The following is a 17443-nucleotide window of genomic DNA, read 5'->3' as shown; positions in this document are numbered from 1 at the left end:
TAAGTCTATGTGCCCTTCCGTTTTTTCTAACTTTGGAACCGTTTCCAGAATTTCCATCCATGGCCAGCATTACTGCTACTCCTCGACCTCTTCGTGACTTTGTCCCGTCCCCGTATCCGCCAGTAATACAACGGCACGCCAGCCGCGATGAACCCGACCACGATGAGCGTTTGTAGCGGCTCTGCGAAGACGGCTCTGCTGAGCAAGAACAGGCTCACACAGCAGAAAATAACGGGCGTCGTGATCCACGTCTTGTAGGGCCGCTCGAGATGCGGCTCTTTGACTCGGAGGACGATAAGTCCTAGGACGGTCAAAAAGTAGAATGTATATCCAGCCACTCCGTAGAATGTGACGAGTGTCTCGAATTCGCCAACAAGGACATAGCATACAGTGAGCACTGTATTGAGGATCATGGCATTGACAGGCGTGAAGAAAAGACCGGTGTCTTCATCCCCGAACAGCCTCGCCATCCGCTGCGACAGCCAATTGCGCGTTCGTAGTTCCGTGTGAGATGGCTCGGCACCATTTCCTACTCCAATCTTCCCAAACAAAGCTGGGAGGTACCCTTCTTTTCCAGCTACATAGACTAGCCGTCCGCTTGTGAATGTCACGGCGTTCAAGGCACCGAAGCAGCTGGCGCTGACAATTAAAGCCAGGATAAGAGAGCCAACTGGTCCAAAGACTTTATTACCAAACATGACGGCTACGGTATTCGAGGAGTCGAGGGCGGAGAGAGGTAGCACGAAGAAGTAAGCCATGTTGGCGAGGATGTATGATAGGATCACAAGGGGCATTGCCGTGTGGATGACTCGTGGAAGATCACGAGTGGGATGCCGAAATTCCCCTACAACGTAGTTGGTCTAAAACTGTTAGAAGAACTCCACGAACTGGGCGAATACTCACATTGTCCCAACCGTCGAACGCCCACAGCCCCGCGTATAGAGCAACAGCCCAAGAACTAGCGCTGGTACTCGTGCCCTCGAACCATCCCTTAGTTTTCCAATCCTGATTTGCCTTCCCCGATGCTGAAAACCCAGTGAGCGCAACGACAATGCCAATAACCGTAACCCCAAGCAATGCTATGAACTTCATGAACATAAACATGTCCCCCATTCTGGTGCCTAACTTCGTTGATATGCAATTAAGCAATGTGACGGCGAATAACCCAACCAATGCCACGCTCTTGTTGATCCAAGAACTAACATTCTCGGCCTCTGCTCCGATAAATGCTCGAACCAAATACTCCCCCATGATAATCGAGATGATGGCCGTTGATCCTGGCTTCAACACCATCACTGCACACCACGTGAATAGAAACCCAAACAGTTCCCCAAATATCTTTGATAGGTAAACCTGTGCCCCTCCGTTTAACGGGATGGCCCCTCCCAGTTCTGCGTAACTTGACGCCCCAGTCCACGCGAGGATTCCAGCGATTCCCCATACTATCAATGACGCGCCTGGCGATCCAGCATTCGCATTGACCTGGCTCGGACTGGAAAAGATTCCACTCCCAATTATAATTCCCACAATCAACGACAGCCCGTTCAAGTATGTTAACGTCTTGTGCTTCTCCAGACTGCTGGCCCCTAGTCCTGTCTGCCCACTGGAAGGCGTTATAGGGGTATGTCCAATAGGCGCGTAACCGTTCTCGTTGGTTGAGGATAAGGGGTATATATTGGAAGCAAAATCGAACGCAGAGGACATAGAAAAGGTCCGACCATGGGCGCCTGCGCGGCCATTGGCTGCGGGATTTCGCCCATCGAGGGGGTCGTCTGCTTCAAGGGAGAGTTTGCGGGAGGATGATATACCAGACCGTGAGGAGGTCGAGGACGTTGAATTTCGGTGTTCAGGTGAACTTGAAGCTAGACTTGCTAGTTCTAGAGAGTCGCGCGCATGCGGTTGAAGACTTGAGTAGGGCATCGTGCCTCCTGTTCAACAGCACATGCCTTAGAGCTTGGTGGTTTATGGACGGGGCGTTTATCTGGCCGTTTGTATCATATCAGTCATGAATCCTGGGCATATACGGATCTATTTTGGAGGGCGAGGCAGGAGATGTGTATGTATTCGACAAAAGCGCGTCCAGAGGAAAAAACGGTGGAGGAACGTGTTGCTTGAGATACTCTTGTCCCTGCCAGGCAATGGATCAGTTGAATGTCCGGAAAGGGTAAATAAAAATCCGTGCCTGCAAGTACTCCGTATTCCGTACCTTAATATATGCCTTAATTACCTTATCCTGTAATATTCCGTATTTCGATATTTACCTAGATCCCTATTTTTATTTCCTTCCATTACCCCATTGCGAGACTGTCCCTCACCTGCACGATCAACACCGCAGCATGGAGCTTGCGAGCCCTCTCGCATCTCTCCTATTGCCTTGTTCTAACGAGTGGTTCTAGACGCCTTTGATTTTCATGGAGATTGGGACACCATGTGGTCGTCAATTGCCAGAAGCCGGGGCAGGCTTTGGCCGGGATGGCTTGGTGGCAGCCGCACCTTCACTCGCAGCGCGCGCAATATGCGTCAGGAATTGGACTTCACACTGCTTGACAGTAAATGGCGACAGAAGTGGGAACTGAGGCAGCCGGGTGTTCAAGGGAAAAATAGTGGTTCGAAGGAAAAGATGTATATCCTGCCCATGTTCCCTTACCCGTCTGGGGACCTTCATCTAGGCCACCTACGAGTTTACACGATATCTGATGTATTGTCACGGTTCCGACGAATGCAAGGTCACAAGGTCCTGCACCCAATTGGCTGGGATGCTTTCGGTTTGCCAGCTGAAAACGCGGCAATCGAGAGAGGGATCGATCCTGCAACATGGACCAAGACGAATATTCGGCGCATGAAATCGCAGTTGCAGGCTATGAATGGACAATGGGACTGGGATAGAGTGCGTCTACTTCAAAGCCTGGTCTCGTCTTGACATTGGCACTTACACTGAGGACAGGAATTTGCGACTTGCGATCCGAGCTTCTACAAACACACGCAACGGCTATTCCTCCTCCTCCACCAAAGCGGGCTGGCATATCAAGCGGAGTCACTGGTTAATTATGATCCTGTGGATAAGACAGTCTTGGCAAATGAGCAGGTGGACGCGAATGGCTGTTCTTGGAGATCCGGGGCGAAGGTGGAAAAGAGGAGGCTGAAGCAGTGGTTCTTGAAAATATCTGAATTCAGGGATGATTTGCTGAAGGATCTTGACTTTCTAGCTAAAGGTGGAGCGTGGCCCGAACGAGTACTTGCAATGCAGAAAAATTGGCTTGGGAAATCGATAGGAGCTCGAATCAAATTCCCGGTGGTTGCCTACGATCAATCGACCCATTCGGATATAGAAGTATTCACAACTCGACCGGACACGCTCTTTGGGGTCCAGTACGTTGCACTGGCATCTACGCACCCAATTGTTCAAGCGCTCGCCAAGACAGATCCGGAGCTCCAAGCCTTTCTTGATACAATTCCAACCCTTCCCGCAGACTCGAAGGTGGGCTACCTTCTTCCCCACGTGCGAGCTATGAACCCCCTTGCGTATGATGAGTCGACTCCTGCTGCTGCGAAAGATGAACTGCCAATTTACGTTGCTCCGTATGTTTTGGGGGATTATGGAGATGGTGCTGTTATGGGAGTACCAGGTCATGACACTCGTGATCATGCTTTCTGGAAAAACAACCGCTTCGATGAGCCAATCCGGATGGTCATCGCTCCCTCCGCAGATGGATCTATTATTCCCATCTCTGACGGACCGTTCATCCATCATGGACATCTTACATCGCACTGCGGTACTTACGCTGGTCTGACCACGGCTCAAGCAACCAAGAAAATCATCGAAGTCCTGGAATCGAAAAAAATGGGATCAACTGCAGAAACTTGGCGACTTAGAGATTGGCTCGTAAGCCGGCAACGTTATTGGGGAACACCAATTCCAATCATACACTGCAACTCATGTGGACCTGTTCCTGTACCAGAAGATCAGCTTCCTGTTGAGCTACCTACCGTAGAAGGGCATTGGATGAAAGGAAAGGCAGGGAACCCTCTTGACGATGCTCATGATTGGGTTAATACATCTTGCCCTAAATGCCATGGTCCAGCAAAGAGAGATACAGATACTATGGATACGTTTGTGGACTCGAGTTGGTACTACATGCGATACATAGATGTCAAGAACGAAAATATGCTCTTCAATCCCAAGAAGGCCGACGATTCCTTACCTGTCGATATCTACATTGGAGGCGTTGAGCACGCAATTTTGCATCTACTTTACGCTCGATTCATTTCGAAATTCATCGCAAGAACTGGTCTGTGGAACTCAAAGAACTTTGGTGAGCCTTTCAAGAAGGTTTTAACTCAAGGTATGGTCCACGGCAAAACATACTCAGATCCTTCGAACGGACGTTTCCTCAAGCCCGACGAAGTAGACTTGAGCGTAAGCTCGAAACCCATTGTTGTTGCAACTGGTGAACAGGCCAATGTGAGCTTCGAGAAGATGTCCAAATCCAAGTACAATGGCGTTGATCCTAGCGAATGTATGTCGAAGTACGGCGCTGATGTTACGAGGGCACATATTCTTTTCCAGGCTCCAGTCAACGAGGTGCTTGAATGGCACGAAGAGAAGATATCTGGAATCACTCGATGGCTTCGACGAGTCCACGAACATATTGCTTCTCTGCAAGATGTGTGGATAGGCCTGAATGAAATCACTCCGAAGGCCTATTTTATAGAATTTGGACAAGCTGCGGAAGGGGGGCAGGAAATGTTGAAGTACACGGAAAGCTTGGCTCGTGAGTTCGAGAATCGACCCGGTCCGAAAGATATAAGCAAGGAGGGAATACTGGACGGCTTGTCAGATCTCAAATTCAGGATTCAACTCCTTGAGAGGGACAAGGCTCTATGGCGCCTCGTCCAAACAACGATTCAAAACGTGACTCGGTCATACAGCGAAACATACTCCCTCAATACTGTGGTGTCCGATCTAATGACTCTGACCAATGCCATAATCGAGCATGGAGATCTGACCAGGAATCACAAGGGTCCGGACAGAGTGAACGCCGAGATCTCCTCGACTTTTGAAATCAACAATGGCAACAGCGATATCTCATCAACTCTACAAGTCAACAAATGGGCAACGAAAGCGCTCATCCAAATGATGGCGCCTATTACCCCTGCCTTCTCCGAAGAATGCTGGGAGCTTCTCCAGCACTCCGACCGCAAAGGCCAGGCGTCATCCCCATCCAAAGAAGGTCTCAGTCCTGCGGAACCAGAGTCATGGCAACACTCAGTCTTTGATTCGGAATTCCCAGAAATGGATGGGACAATAGAATGGTTTCCCCCGACAACGCAGCCGTGCGCCGTGCAGGTCAACGGGAAACTGAAAGCTGTTGTGGAACTGCCTATCCCCGAGAAGGGCTTAGGGGGTGAAGAGCTCAATAAGTGGCTAACTGGGGAGCTGCTGGCCACCGATGAAGGGAAGAAGCTGGAGCAGAAGCTTCACATCACGGAGGCTAAGAAGATCATCGTTGTACATGGGGGAAAGACGATTAATTTTGTAGTCAAAAAATAGACCACTCTATATGTAAATTAAATCAATTGTACAATAAAATATCATGACTTGGAAAAATCTCTGTCCTTGTTTAAGAGGGATCTGGCGAATTCAGGGTTTCTGCAGACGTTGAACAAGGCAAACTACCTATTTACTCTTATCCCTTATACACCCCCCCCCCCCCCTTCCTTCAATTCCACAGATCACAAACCCAGCTCTTCTATTTCTCTCTCTTCTCCCTCTTCACAACGTCATCATCATCATCATCATTCACAGCCCAAGAGAAATTCCCCTCCCCCTTCCCAGTTCCAGTTCCAGCTCCATTCCACTCCCCTCCCTCCCCTCCAAGCCCTCCCCTCCCACCCCTCCCCCCTCTTCCAAAAATTATCCCCCACCCCTGAATAAAATCCCCCCCCTTCAATCCCCAAATTTGCCCAACTAACAAAACAAAATAACAGAATTTCCCCATCATCCAACTTCAGATCGCTTAGCTCAGTTGGTTAGAGCGTGGTGCTAATATGAATATTTTCATATGTGGGATCTTGTCTTGTATATGATTATTGTTGTTGACGCCAAGGTCGCGAGTTCGACCCTCGTAGTGATCATTTGGATTTATTTTTTTTTTTTTGTTTATTTTCCGGGAGCCGGGTTTTTAGGGGTGAAAATTTCGAAATTCTCGATCTAAATTTCTTGGTTTTTGAGGTGTTCATTTTACTTTTTTTTTTCTTAGGGGGAGCTGGAATTTTTTATTTGCGGGGCTTTCTGGGGAGCCCCTTTTGTCGTTCCTGACATCCAGCTGGATTTTTCGGTCACGAGATCCCTCGGAACCCGTGGCAGATTTACAGAAAGGATTAGAACTCATTAGGTATGTGGTGGTATTAATTAGGTACTACTTCGTAATGTTTATAACGACAGACTATGTACTCCGTATGACCTTCCAGCTCAGAAGGGAAAGCCTCTTTGGTATCATCCTATCCTTTGGTATCATACTACCGACCCAAAACGCTCATAAGGTAGTTGTGGGGTTCGCATTGCAAGTTTCAAAATCTCTCATACCCAGACTCCACCGGCATTACCGTATTTCAGCAGGCTTTTAATTCTTATACGGGTTCGGTCTTGTATATCCAGTCTGCTGGCCGACTGGAGTCGTGTAGCCATACTTGTTGTACACGGGTTGATCCTGGCCAACTGCGGTGGTGTCGGTTGCGTACGATGTCCTCACATCGGTGGGAGCGGCATGTACAGGCAGCGAATCGGGATGTTTCTCCCCGGCCAATCCTCCGGCCATGTACTCCATATCACGGTTTGGTCTGCGCTGCCAGAACCTGCGCTTGGGACGACCGGCGGTATAGCCGTGGTTGGGAGAAGGCTTGAAGGCTTTCTCGCGTCTCCGTTGGCGGATCAGGGCCAACTCGATGAAGATCGAGAAGAAGAAGAAGACGCTGAGGTGTATATTAGCACGGCTCTCGGTCAAAGATCCAGGGTAACTTACGCGCCAACGATAGACACGGCAAAGGAAGCGGTGTTCAGCTTGCAGGCGGTGTGCAGCGATGGAAGACGTGTGAAGCCATTCTTTCCAGACGGGATGGTGTTCTCGGTGTTGGTGTCGCCGTCCCCTAGAGGAGTCTGGACGAAGCCTGTGCAGGAATCACTCCCATGTCGGGTTGCATAGGCGATGTAGATGAAGGCGCCGGTGAAAGCGAGGTCGAGCAGCATGCCGATGGCAGAGAAGAAGGCGACTCCTCCAAGGCAGAAGACGAAGGCTAAAGCAAAGAGTGTGTACAGGACGGCGGCGCCAGAAATGCCTTCGACGGCCCTGAGGTAAGTGTCGATGTGCAGGTCATGGTTTGCGAGGACGGCGAGGTAATAGGAGAAGATTCCGAGGATGATGGCCGCGGAGCAAAACTCGATAATCCTGAGGAACCAGGAGAAGGACTTGAGGGCGAGGCTCGCAAAACCCATGCTGGTGGTTCTTGTATGGGGAGATGGGGATGGGGGTTTTGCTTGTCTTTCCGAGATATGGAAACTGGGGAGAAGAGTTGAGAGGGGAGTATCGATGTTCTTGTTATATGCTCTGCTACTCTGTCGACAGTTAAAGTGGTGCTATGAGTTAATGGAAGCAGGCATAGGGACGATCACTTTCACCGCCGAGCACAATAGCACCGCCCCCTACAGTCCAGCCAGAACATACATAACACAACATAACATCACATCATCTTGGGCGTTCATCGCTCCTCGCCTTGCCCTGTCACCGCAGAGCGCCAATGAGCTACGCCCAGCCTAGCGGAAGGTCCGATGGGCTGAGGACTGAAGACTGAAGACTGAGGAACTCCTCTGTATACGAAGACTGCTCTGTATACCGGGAGTCATGTGGATACCAGAACTTAACTGATGCCTTTGGCACGCGTCGTGGGTGTCTTGGGCAAATGCTCATTGGCGACTATCAACGGAGATGGGGAAACGATATTCAAAATAAAGTGGGAAGAAGTGGGAATCCCATTTGGCCTTGTCCGACTTCAGCTTCGATCTTCGAGGTACCCCAGGGGGGATACGTCATTTGCGCCCTTAGTGGCTGTGGAGGTGTCTTTAGTGTGCGTGGCTGGTGGCTGTGCGTGGCTGTGTCGTTAACGGAAGTTTCGTTGCACATCGCATTAGCGACCTTGGTTTTGATCGCAGTGCGATTAGCATCACCTGATTCAGACCGTCATATGGGAGGGAAATCGAGAGAAGGTTTGTTGCACATCGCACCGACGACAAGCTCGAGTGTGTTCAACGGGGGTTTGATGGCGATGCGATTAGCATCACCTGATGTTAGCTCGTGATATGGGAGGTCGAGAGAACCTTGGTTTGTTGCACGTCGCACTGATGACAAGCTCGAGTGTGTTCAACGGGGGGTTTGATGCGATGCGATTAGCATCACGTGATGTAAGCTCGTGATATGGCAGGTCGTGAGAAGGTTTGTTGCACGTCGCAACGACGACAAGCTTGAAAGTGTTCACCGGGGGGTTTGATGGCGATGCGATTAGCATCACGTGATAAGCATTTCCCCTTTACTTTTTCCTCTTCCTCCAGTCTAAGGTATTGATGAATCTTACCTCCATCATGTGCCTCCACTGCCTAGAAGATCTGCTTCCAACGCATTCGAACAAGAGCCTTCCGATCCGCAACCTCGCTCTCCATCGTCAAAGCATGCTTCTTCAGCTCTTGCAGGCTCCCTCTATAATAGTCGCCGTATCGAAAAAATATTGTCTGCCGTCAATTTCCTAAACTCCAAAGATATATCATACTTCTTATCTTTCTTTAGCCGGGCGTCCAAAACTGATTCTAGTTTGAGGAGCATGATTTGATGCTTTCTCGTCGTCCTTGTCGATGTGCTTTAGTGAGCCAAAAGCCCCCAAGGAAGTGACTATGTCCGCTGTTGATGACGAAGAAGTCTTTGGCGGCATATGACGATAAGGTCGGGTAGGTGGTATTAAGTCTGGCCGCTTCTCTACATAATCACCTTGTCGGGTCCCCTACGGAAGGTTTCATGGCTCAGGGAGTTCACTTCTTAATGCCAGGTGTAGCCTACCTAGGCATCACCCTTTAATGACCCAGATATGGCTTGGAACCGACTATAAGTGCAGAATTGCCGGTAGCTTTGCCCTTCCCGTTTCTCTTAAAAGCAGGTACCTTGGGTACTTTCATATCTTTCACACAAACAGTATTTCTTTCTCCTCCAAAACCGCCTCGATTACTTAGCAGACCTACCGACTCCTCCGAACATTGATTTTCTCAAATGGACTTCTTCAAATCCGTACTTTCCCTGCTTGGTGTGCCTCATGGCCCTCATCGTCCTCGGCCTATCGCCCTCGAATCATCGGCGCTCAGCAAGCTTCCACCCGAGCTCATATTCCACATTGTCCGCTTTCTACCACCTGACGCAGCCTCGTCATTCTCTCTCTGCTGTCGGCCTATCTATTTCACACTCGGAACGCAATACCTCAAAGCTTTAGAAGAGACCGAGCAGTTAGATCGCTATAAGTTCTTGATGCTCCTAGAACGAGAACTCCATAACCACGTTGCCTGTTATTATTGCAAGAAGCTCCATGCAATCAACAAAGCTAAGCGCTATGCTGCCTATGCAACCGGGAGGAGGTGCCACCTACCTCTCACGGTTGAGGATGGCAGCAGTTACTACATCCACGACAGATTCTCCTTCACCGTTTTCCAGATGGCAATGAAGGTTTATCGCCAAGGCCTCGATTGCTCCAAGATTTTCAAGCTCTTGTCTTATAGAACAACGACTCTTGTATGGCATGGGTCGCGTGGCTACGTTGAGCAGCGCATGGCTTCGGCTCGAATTGTGGCTGGCTCACTGCTTATGCGCCAGCAAATAATATTCATAATACCGCCTACCCGATCCATCCCAGTTCCTTGGGTCACACATTTCACCATCTGTCCTCATTTTCTATTCCCCTCAGAGGATCATATTGATAGATATAGAGAACACACCATTCAAGTAGAACATTGGGATGCATCGAAGGACTTCCCGAAGTGGGAAGGAATGATGCAATGCAGGTATTGCCTGACCGAATTCCGGATCGACTTCAAAAAGTGTGGAAGACACCGCACTGCGATGTTCGTCACAAGGTGGATGGATTTGGGTGAAGGTCGGTCACCTCTGGATCCGAGATGGGCCAGTCATGTACGTGTGGATGGAAGGACATCCCAAGTCCCGGTGAATTTTGAACGAGGCTCTATCTGCGCTGCGTTCGAGCAGCAGGAGTATTCCCGGTTCGAGTTTGATTCTCTTTTGACACCACAGGACTGGAAGCGGCTCCTTCGGAAAATCCCTTCAGAAAGACGACCTTCCCTGCCAGAATACCACCTGTAGGCTTGTAGCTTCTTCGCAGTTTCAGTTTCCCAATGACAAATGAGACAGGTAGAGTATTGTTGGCGGAACCATGAGGGCCATATATACAAATACTGCGATTTCGAACCAGGAAGTCATGGGGGCGGTTGATGGAGACTTATCATGGAGGAACGAGACTTACAAAAGGGTAGAAGATCAGAAGGTCTGGCATGGCGGTGGAGGAAGATGCTCTGCTCATACTGACAGCACTGAATTTGTGGACAAGCCAACGCCTGAATTCCACAGAGCAAAAGCTTTAAGAGCTCGAGAAGCACCAGTGAATTGAACATCTCTAGTTATGAAACTTCAGCTTCGTCTGGAGAGCCTACGACTCCCCGAGCCTTTCCATTCCGACATCGAGGTCAAGCCTCACGAAGGTCAGCAGCGCCAAGCCATTCGATCTCGAGTCGTATTGTGTGCTCCTCGTCAAACATCCCGGCCGAGATTCCCAACTGGTATGTTTTGCACAAGGCGCTATCAAGCACGGTGTCCAAAGGTTCCTGTCTCTCGTTGACCATTGAGCGGTTCGAGGCGGGATGCCGCGTATTACAGTGCGGAGTAGGGCGATAGATCCCCGTGCCGACCGTTATGATACGGAGGATTGAGGGACACCCCACGTAAGGTACATACGGAGTATTTCCCTACTCTGTATAGCTGTATCTCTTATCGCCTCTTATCTTCCACCCCGAAACCAATCATTTATAAGGTCATCGGGACTCTTCTCTCTCAATTCCTCATTCTTCTCATGATACACGAATGGACAATCTACAGCACGTCCCGACGGCCGAGAAAGAGCCCTTTACTAAAAGCCGAACAGGCTGTGTAGAATGCAAGAGGAAAAAGATCAAAGTGGGTTTGCCTTCTTTCCGGCATTTACTTAATTTCATTGAATTTGACGTAGCTCGCAGTGTGATGAGAAGAAGCCCGTCTGCTCGCGATGTAGACGATATCCCCATATTTGCAGGTATGAGCTGAAGCTCTCCTGGACCGACGGAAGGCCATTCAAAAAAGCAAGGAAAGCCAGGCCGGGGAGCTTCGGTGCACCGCCTGCAACATACACCCATACCTTCGTAGTCAATGGCAATCAGGCAATTGACACCGGAGCGCATAGAGAGCCAGCTTTGACGAAATCTCGGAGCCCTCCAAATGATGCAATATCCCCCAAGGCAAACATCGATGTAGTCGATGTAATAGATACGATTGATACGAATTTGATGTTAGAGGCTGACGACGGAGCTGAGGAGCAGCTGTCTCCTTCCCCCTTTGATCTCGTTCACCAGATGATGCTCAGTAGCGATGCGGGTTACGCAGAGCAAACGCCATTAGAAGATACACTCGACGATCGAGTGACATGGATGCAAGACGCTCTTCACGGAGCCCGTAAGTTCAACGCCGCCTCTTGTACATGTCATCCTGCTTACACTGATAGCTTCAACTCTGCTGCCATCGCTGACTTATATACCCTGTGATTTACTGAACTCCCCCGAGTCTCGTTTCTACCTCCATCACTATTATACCCATACCTCCTCTGTCATCTTCCCACTCTCACCACCGTGCAATCCACTTCGCGACACGCTTCTCTCAGCTGCACTCTCGACGCCGCATCTCCTATCCGCACTTCTCGCGTCCGCATGTAGTCACTATGCTCGCCTTCGTGGAGACACATCGGCCCAGACCGCCAGCACAATCTTCAAATTCACAAATCACGGGATGGCCGGTCTGCGGACGGCCATGAATACTGAAGGGCAAACCCACACGATGCAAACTATATCTACTGCGCTCGCCCTGTGCACGAGCGATGTTATTTCGGGTGATCTCCAGATGTGGAGGACGCATTTACGAGGCATCAAAGACCTCCTATTCTCAGCAGTTGGCAAAGCGGGAAAACAACTTACTATATCAGACCCTACGCAGCTCTTTCTCGTGAAATGGTTCGCAGCTCTTGATGTCCCCGCAGGGGTGTCTGGTCTTGGCAAAGGTACCATTCCAGATGGCCGGTACTGGTCTGTCGAGACAACTCTGGATCCCACTCGAGGCTTCGTGGACGAATTTATGGGATATTCACTAGAGCTGATGCCAATCTTGGCGCGGATAGGACGGATGGCACGAGTTGAACAGAAGCGCCGCAAAGTTGCTTCGGCATCCATCGACTCGGAAGACGAAGAGGTGCACTTAGAGATGCGTGCTGATGCGTTGAAGGAAGTCTGGGACATTGAAAGCCAGCTCCAAGGGCTTTTCGAACGTACTGCGACCTCAGGAGGGGCACATAACCCTGCTGTAGGTCAAGAGATGCGGAACACGCATCGATTGTTCGTCTATGCCGCCCTCCTCCATCTTTACCGCCGAGTGCAGGACTTGCCGAGACACCACCCCAAAGTCATCCACGCAGTATACATGATTATCGAGAATCTGCAAAGGCTTCCAGATAATTCCACAACCAATATTTTACTTCTGTGGCCTCTATTCTCTGCAGGCTGCGAGGCTGAAGACCCCCATCAGCGGTGTATCATCGAGGAACGGATGAAGAAGATGGGTTTATTTGGGATGGGGAATGTGGATCGTGCACGCAGGGCAATGGTAGAATACTGGGAATCAGGAGGCGACAAACGATGGGATGAATTCATAGATGAGCGTGGTTGGGACCTCGCACTATTCTGACGAAATCAAGATTCCTGATCTAAAGCTCATCCTTGCTGCTCTTGGACTTGAACCCGCCAAGAGGCCCTTTCTTAACCATTGCCGAGATGATGTCGATAATCATATCCGCCGCTGCGATAGATGTGATCTCAGCATTAGTGTCGTAATCAGGCGCCACCTCGACGACATCCGCTCCAACAATGTTCAGATCCTGCAGACCCTCGAGAATCCGCTTGAACTCCCGGGTCGACCAGCCCCCGGCCTCTGGAGCCCCAGTCGCAGGCGCAGCCCCAGGGTCGAGAACATCAATATCAACAGATATATAAGCCATCTTATCACCGACGGCCGCAACGATCTTGTCAATGATCCCCTGAACGCCAATATCATCAATATCCCGGGCGTGAATAATGGAGAATCCAACTTCTTGATCATTTTCATAATCGCCCAGACCGAACAGCTTCGTTCTCAGCCCCGCATGCACGGAAGAGTTGGCAATACACCCTTCTTGTGCCGCATGCCAGAAGAAGGTCCCGTGCGTGAATTTCGACTGCTCCGAGACAACCCCGCTATATCCCTTGGTCGGGTTCACTGAGTCGAGATGGGAATCGAAATGAATGACGGAGATAGGTCCGTAGACAGATTTGAGTGAGCGCAGAATCGGCAACATAATACTGTGGTCGCCGCCTAGAGAGATGAGACGGGGATGGGTGGTTTTGTCGAGCGAGGGCGGTGCGAGGGCCGGGGTCACGACATCTTTGTGCAGCAGCTGGCGATACCCTTGCTCCATCTGAATGAAGGCATCTATTACCCACCTGTCAGTCAGTTTCTTTTTCGTTTTTCGATCTCTCTCATTTCCAGATTACAGAGATGGGATGGGAGCAGCCTTACGGGCATTATCATAAGGCGTGACAGGCACATCCCCACAGTCTATAATCTTCGCCCAGTTGGTCGCCCAATCAAGCCCATAGTTGACATTATACGTACGGCCGGGCTTCTCTTTCGTGCTGCCGGCGCGGATACCGCGGGGTCCGTAACGTGCACCAGGCTTTACACTAACGGTAGTGTCGAAGGGGAAGCCGACGATGGCGATGTCGAAGGGGTTGTTGTGCGCGAGATTGAAGCAGCGCTCCCAGGGTAGGTGGGCGTAGGTTACGATATTGGAAAAGGGGAGGTCGTAATCGAGATCTGTTTGAATGAATACCCAGCTTTGAGATTAGAGTGGACTTTGCTTTTAGATTTGAAGAACGAAAGTTACATTATCAGATGAATACTTGCCTTCGATCTCATATCCGAAGCCCGTGCCGACATTGACTTTTGCTGCGGCGGGGGTGAACAAAGCCGCGAGCGAAAGAGCGGAAACGAGGACGAGAGCCGCTTTGTCAAAACGGGTTCTTGTTCCTGTGCCAGCTGGACTCATGGCCGTTGCAAGAGACAGGACAGAAGTGAAAACGTAAGATGCCATTGTCAAGTTCGCGATTCGTTTGTGATAATCATGGAATCCCTTCTTTGTGCTCGAAGCTTCACTTAGGCACTTGGTGCCATATTTGCTTGTTATATGTTTCTTCAACTTCGAATTATTCAATCAGTAGCAACCCCACCTACCTACTCCTAGGCGCACTTTCTCCTCAAATCGTTGTGTATGCATATTGGGACTAGGGATCGCATAGATGTCCTATTCCGAGAAAGCGATCAGGATCCAAGAGATCGGTTTCGCTTCTCCCCCACTATCGCCAATCAATGCTATCGATTATAGAGCCCTTGGGTAGGCCGCGATGATAAGGAAAGCTGATGTGGTCTGTGTATGCTGATAGATCTACATCAGACTACATGGTTCTCTTCGGGTCGCTCCTTTGACCCTTTTTATTATACCCGCAGACGTGGGCACAGAGAAAGTTAATTCCGCCAAGGGCAACGGATCAATAACAAGAAATCGGCTGCAAACGTATGTTGATGTTAACTCGGCGGATTATCAGCAATTATCATGGGAGTAAAGTTCACCATTGTAGAGCACAGTAATAATAGAGTCAGCAATCGAAGTCTGTAGCTGTTGATAAAGGAGCATCAGGGGCTGATACATGTACCCCATCCCCCCTATCTTCTTCGTACCTTATTACACCACCGCTTCACTTGCATTGCTATTGATTACACAGGGCACAGTTACTTGTTGCCGCAGGCACATTACAGCTTCCACGACATCTTCCTGCCATGCCAAAAACAGCAATAAAATGTGGGGCCATCGCGATCGCTCTCAATTACCGCATCAGGAAAAGACTTCAAAAGACCCGACATTTCCGCACTGAACCTCCCCAAGCATCGATACCCGAGAGGCCTTGCATCTCGATCACGATTTCAAGATTAGGAGGATACTAAACAATGAGAGGAGACGTGGAAACTTCATATCGGGTTGTGCCGAGAATGGCAAGGCTTTGCTGGATCGGAACAGACAGATGGCCTCAGATTCAAAATAAAAGGGTAACGTGAGCCTCTGGCTTCAGTGAAAGAGCTCTCTATCCACCACTGTAATCGCAAAGATGAATCTCAAACTTCTTGATGCCGATGTCTCCACTGTCCAGAAGGTGCGTTCTGGCGCAGCTGGGACAACGCCAGAGAGTCCGATTGATGCCGTTGTCATTGGTGCTGGCCCTTCAGGTGCGTAACATGATTGAGCGTCAAAGATATAAACAATATGCTCATGAATTGTGATAGGAATGGTAGCATTGAGAACCCTCCTCCGAGACGATCCTCCTCTGTCTGTGATGGCCGTCGACCGTCAGAAGGGCCCGGGAGGAATCTGGACCGGACATATCCCCGCCTATTCCACGCTACAAGATCTCAAAATCGAATACCAGGTGCATGGCGTTAAGTTTCCTCAAGCCGAGCCTCCAAGGCGTGCACCACGCGACCAAGTTGCGGAGTTTTGTGAAGCCTACCATACGGAATTTGGTCTCAAAGAACACGTCTTATGGCAGCACGATGTTGCGAAAGTTGAGATGGTCAAGCCTATGCTACATAAGGTTATGATTAAACCGTTCGTCGAAGGTTTGGACGAGCCAGTGACCACAACCGTCTTCACGCGAAGTGTACTTGTCTGCACGTGAGCATCACCTCTAGGTATATTCTTAAGGCAAGAAACTAATGATATTCAGCGGACACAATATCCATAAATATGTCCCCAAGTTTCCTGGAGAGGAAACTGCAACCTTTCCAATCAGACACAATAACGAAATCCGGGAGGCCAGTGAGATCCCAACATCAGATGTCATCATCATTGGTGCTGGTCCATCCGCCATGGACATGGTCCAGGAAGCCTGTATCACACGAAATGCAACGAATGTCCACGTGGTAGCTCGCATTGCCCATTGGTTGGTCTCTTTATTCTTGCCCGTGGAGCCGAACTAACGGAGTATAGGGGCGCCCCGGATATGTGGTGGCCGTGGTTGTGGCAGTTCGGATGGTCTGAACTTCATCTTCTCCGAGTCCTTTATCGACTTCTTCCGATTTTTGTTGTTGACGCACTTTTGTATTACCTGAATGTGATCTGGGCATGGGTTCATGGGATTCCGGAGTGGTACCCCCCTAAGAGTGCGTGTGAAATCCGTCAATCATCAAGCCGCGCTAACAATTGACCACAGAGGATGCCGTGTCTATGAAAGTGGCCTATATTCTGCGTACACATCTCGTTCCACCTTACAAGAGAGGCCAGTTTAAGATCCACAATGATTGCCAAATCAAGCGCATTCAAGGTAGCAAAGTGACTCTTGATGACGGCACCGTTCTCTATCCTAAGATGATCATCGCCGCTACTGGTTGGTCTACTGATTCTTCCTTCCTCCCTGGTGGCCAGAAAGCGGGAGAATACGACTCTCTGGCAGCGGCAGATATCCCCAAGCCGCTCTATCTGCGGTTCTACGATCAGGATCACCCTGGAATCTTCTATATCTCGATGGCTAATGGCTTCATGGCTTACACGGAGAATGCGTCGTTCTTAGCGCAGTGCATCAATCAGATCTTGAGGGGAACATGGACGCCACCATCAGCCAAGGAGATGGAGAAGAATTGTAAGGAGGTGGTCCTTCACCACGTCGGTTTGCCAGGACAACTGCAGACGGATCTTGAGGAGGCGGGTTTCAAGAATCTGAGAACCAAGAACATGAGGTAGATTGGATGTAGATGGCCCATGGTGTATCAAATACGTCGAAAAGAGAAGTTTGAGTTGGTTTTGGGGTTTTGGAAATAGTAGCGTAGGAGAGAGTAATTGAATCCGTCTTTTATGATCTCAGGTTTCCCAATTGGCTGTATATTGTGGCGCTAGGTGTTAGGAATCCTTACTATGTGTTCAATGTAAGCCTGGGTGGTGTAACAGATTCTACATCTGCAGTTTG

General features: G+C 49.8%; 7 protein-coding genes across 7 annotated transcripts; 4 read left to right on the top strand and 3 right to left on the bottom strand.

The window, feature by feature from the left end:
• Window positions 1-26: 26 nt before the first annotated feature.
• Window positions 27-1920, bottom strand: M430DRAFT_16164 (hypothetical protein; the record flags this gene model as incomplete). Its single annotated transcript, XM_024863405.1, has 2 exons — window positions 27-860; window positions 904-1920. 2 exons carry the CDS (start codon window positions 1918-1920, stop codon window positions 27-29), a joined length of 1851 nt encoding a protein of 616 aa, XP_024724042.1.
• Window positions 1921-2306: 386 nt separating this feature from the next.
• Window positions 2307-5603, top strand: M430DRAFT_115132 (hypothetical protein). The gene is made up of 5 exons (XM_024861580.1): window positions 2307-2887; window positions 2945-4752; window positions 4852-5021; window positions 5103-5237; window positions 5271-5603. The coding sequence occupies exons 1-5, from the start codon at window positions 2429-2431 to the stop codon at window positions 5549-5551; spliced, it is 2853 nt and encodes a 950-aa protein (XP_024724041.1). The 5' UTR covers window positions 2307-2428; the 3' UTR covers window positions 5552-5603.
• Window positions 5604-6623: 1020 nt separating this feature from the next.
• M430DRAFT_94780 (hypothetical protein) lies at window positions 6624-7492 on the bottom strand (the record flags this gene model as incomplete). Its single annotated transcript, XM_024869864.1, has 2 exons — window positions 6624-6972; window positions 7023-7492. 2 exons carry the CDS (start codon window positions 7490-7492, stop codon window positions 6624-6626), a joined length of 819 nt encoding a protein of 272 aa, XP_024724040.1.
• A 2529-nt stretch (window positions 7493-10021) lies between these two features.
• On the top strand, window positions 10022-10688 carry M430DRAFT_202221 (hypothetical protein). Its single transcript, XM_024864250.1, has 2 exons — window positions 10022-10402; window positions 10455-10688. The coding sequence occupies exons 1-2, from the start codon at window positions 10077-10079 to the stop codon at window positions 10456-10458; spliced, it is 330 nt and encodes a 109-aa protein (XP_024724039.1). The 5' UTR covers window positions 10022-10076; the 3' UTR covers window positions 10459-10688.
• A 489-nt stretch (window positions 10689-11177) lies between these two features.
• M430DRAFT_202203 (hypothetical protein) lies at window positions 11178-13092 on the top strand (the record flags this gene model as incomplete). The annotated part of the gene is made up of 3 exons (XM_024864249.1): window positions 11178-11273; window positions 11333-11804; window positions 11854-13092. The coding sequence occupies 3 exons, from the start codon at window positions 11181-11183 to the stop codon at window positions 13080-13082; spliced, it is 1794 nt and encodes a 597-aa protein (XP_024724038.1). The 3' UTR covers window positions 13083-13092.
• A 9-nt stretch (window positions 13093-13101) lies between these two features.
• Window positions 13102-14706, bottom strand: M430DRAFT_16159 (hypothetical protein; the record flags this gene model as incomplete). Its single annotated transcript, XM_024863403.1, has 4 exons — window positions 13102-13862; window positions 13950-14266; window positions 14333-14628; window positions 14680-14706. The coding sequence occupies 4 exons, from the start codon at window positions 14704-14706 to the stop codon at window positions 13102-13104; spliced, it is 1401 nt and encodes a 466-aa protein (XP_024724037.1).
• Window positions 14707-15592: 886 nt separating this feature from the next.
• M430DRAFT_16158 (hypothetical protein) lies at window positions 15593-17220 on the top strand (the record flags this gene model as incomplete). The annotated part of the gene is made up of 5 exons (XM_024863402.1): window positions 15593-15710; window positions 15768-16155; window positions 16208-16423; window positions 16471-16643; window positions 16694-17220. The coding sequence occupies 5 exons, from the start codon at window positions 15593-15595 to the stop codon at window positions 17218-17220; spliced, it is 1422 nt and encodes a 473-aa protein (XP_024724036.1).
• Between the last annotated feature and the right edge of the window lie 223 nt (window positions 17221-17443).

Source organism: Amorphotheca resinae (genome assembly GCF_003019875.1).
Source record: "Amorphotheca resinae ATCC 22711 unplaced genomic scaffold M430scaffold_2, whole genome shotgun sequence".
Lineage (NCBI taxonomy): Eukaryota > Fungi > Ascomycota > Leotiomycetes > Helotiales > Amorphothecaceae > Amorphotheca > Amorphotheca resinae.
The sequence above is the reverse complement of the archived record's forward strand: the minus strand, read 5'-3'. Positions and strand labels throughout refer to the sequence as shown.

Bases quoted from the DNA above. Each gene is read 5' to 3' on its own strand.
- M430DRAFT_115132 (XM_024861580.1), top strand. From the start codon at position 2,429: ATGTGGTCGTCAATTGCCAGAAGCCGGGGCAGGCTTTGGCCGGGATGG. The intron at 5,022-5,102 runs GTCCGGACAGAG...CAACTCTACAAG, and splicing joins TCTGACCAGGAATCACAAGG to TCAACAAATGGGCAACGAAA. The intron at 5,238-5,270 runs GTCCTGCGGAAC...GGCAACACTCAG, and splicing joins CCCATCCAAAGAAGGTCTCA to TCTTTGATTCGGAATTCCCA.
- M430DRAFT_202221 (XM_024864250.1), top strand. From the start codon at position 10,077: ATGATGCAATGCAGGTATTGCCTGACCGAATTCCGGATCGACTTCAAA.